Source organism: Bactrocera dorsalis, chromosome 5 (genome assembly GCF_023373825.1).
Source record: "Bactrocera dorsalis isolate Fly_Bdor chromosome 5, ASM2337382v1, whole genome shotgun sequence".
NCBI lineage: Eukaryota > Metazoa > Arthropoda > Insecta > Diptera > Tephritidae > Bactrocera > Bactrocera dorsalis.
In genome coordinates, this window is record NC_064307.1 from 16,420,899 (window position 1) to 16,422,283 (window position 1,385).

The 1,385-nt window shown below is 34.9% G+C and overlaps 1 protein-coding gene across 2 annotated transcripts; it reads left to right on the top strand.

Annotated features, from left to right (window-relative positions):
- The first annotated feature begins 219 nt into the window (after window positions 1-219).
- LOC105228024 (uncharacterized) lies at window positions 220-1,169 on the top strand. Of its 2 annotated transcripts, none has more exons than XM_019990907.3 (2): window positions 220-779; window positions 830-1,169. In XM_019990907.3, the coding sequence occupies exons 1-2, from the start codon at window positions 604-606 to the stop codon at window positions 954-956; spliced, it is 303 nt and encodes a 100-aa protein (XP_019846466.2). In that variant the 5' UTR covers window positions 220-603; the 3' UTR covers window positions 957-1,169. The 2 variants fall into 2 exon arrangements, with proteins under 2 accessions (XP_019846466.2, XP_011205930.2); XM_011207628.4 differs by having other exon boundaries at window positions 229-779; window positions 845-1,169.
- The last annotated feature ends 216 nt before the right edge of the window (window positions 1,170-1,385 follow it).

Here is a 1,385-nt window from a genome sequence, read left to right on the forward strand (position 1 = left end):
GTATGCTAGAAATTAAGGGAAATTTATAGATTTATTTATAAGACGCCTATAAATGATTGATGGATTTTCTGAGAATCTTTTTTGTAATATCCTCGTAGACTTTGTTTTTGTCATTTGAAAAACTTCTATGAGGAATTTTTTTATGTTGCCAAAAAATGGGATCGAATACGGAAATAGAAAAAGATTACTTTTTATAAGCCAAATCTATATCTGAAATAAAAACTTCATACAGACATTGCTTGGAAATAGCTTTCAGTTTTGATTTATATCTTTGCCTGTGAATTAAATAAAAATTGTTGTTATAAATTTTGTAATTGAAAATTTTATAAGTTGTTTTTTTACAATCTTGACTAAGTATTTTGAAACTATTGAGGCAGAATAAGGAAACTCGGAAAATATATAAGTAATTTGCAAGGAGGGGTCAAAGATCCACCATTCACACAAAATTTAAAAAGCACAAAAAAAGCACCGACGAGAACAACTGACTGCGCAGCGCCAGTGAGGAAATCAAGAAAACGCAAATCTTTAAGATTCACAGCATAAGTATTGCTAAGAATATATCAAGTTTATAGCACACTTGCAGTACTAAAACGGAGTCCAACGATGTCCAACGGCGCTCTGCCAAAGACCAAGACATCCAAATCATCGCTGAAGAGCAGCGATTGTCGCGAAGAGGCGAAAGTACAAAACTCCAATAGCGAATTCTCATTTGAGCTGAAACCAAAACCGAAATTGACTTGCATACCAGAGAATTGTAGTCAATTCTTTAGCGATTTGCGGTGAGTTGAGCGTTGTCGATTAAGTACCAGCTTTTGACTGATCACTGTAGTGAACCATTTTGCAGAAAAACACAATCGCTGAATGTGTCCAAGAAGACGGAGGTACCGGAGAAATCGTGGTCCGTTTTGTTTATCGGTTCAAAGAGTAATCTGCACGCCAAAAATCTCATTATGTAAATGAAGCATGGGAAGGAAATATTATAGTTACAACCAAAACAAACTTGTTGCGACCAAACGTTTGTTGCGGAAGAGCTCTCTGCGTGAACTCTGGAAGCTAATGAAAATAGTTTTTCTTTCAAAAATTACCGCTTGTGATAAGATGCAAAATTCATAAAATAAAATTTAGCTGATTTCAGAGAAATGTTAATAATAATTTGTTAAAGAGGGAAATAGCTCCCAACTTGTTTGTAGTTGAAATTTATTGAGTAGTAAGCAATAGGTTCGCCTTTTTCTTGTAGCTCCCTTTGTGTATTATCTTCCAATTTGGAAGATTTGACCTCAAATATTAAGAAAAAATTGCTACCTTTCGATCTCTACTCAATCCACTCGAAGTTTACAGCTCAAACCTTTTTTGTAGGGGTTGTCACTGGAAAGGCCCGACATGTG

Coding starts and splice junctions, on each gene's coding strand:
- LOC105228024 (XM_019990907.3), top strand. CDS start 604: ATGTCCAACGGCGCTCTGCCAAAGACCAAGACATCCAAATCATCGCTG. Junction 780..829: donor CAATTCTTTAGCGATTTGCG/GTGAGTTGAGCG, acceptor TGATCACTGTAG/TGAACCATTTTGCAGAAAAA.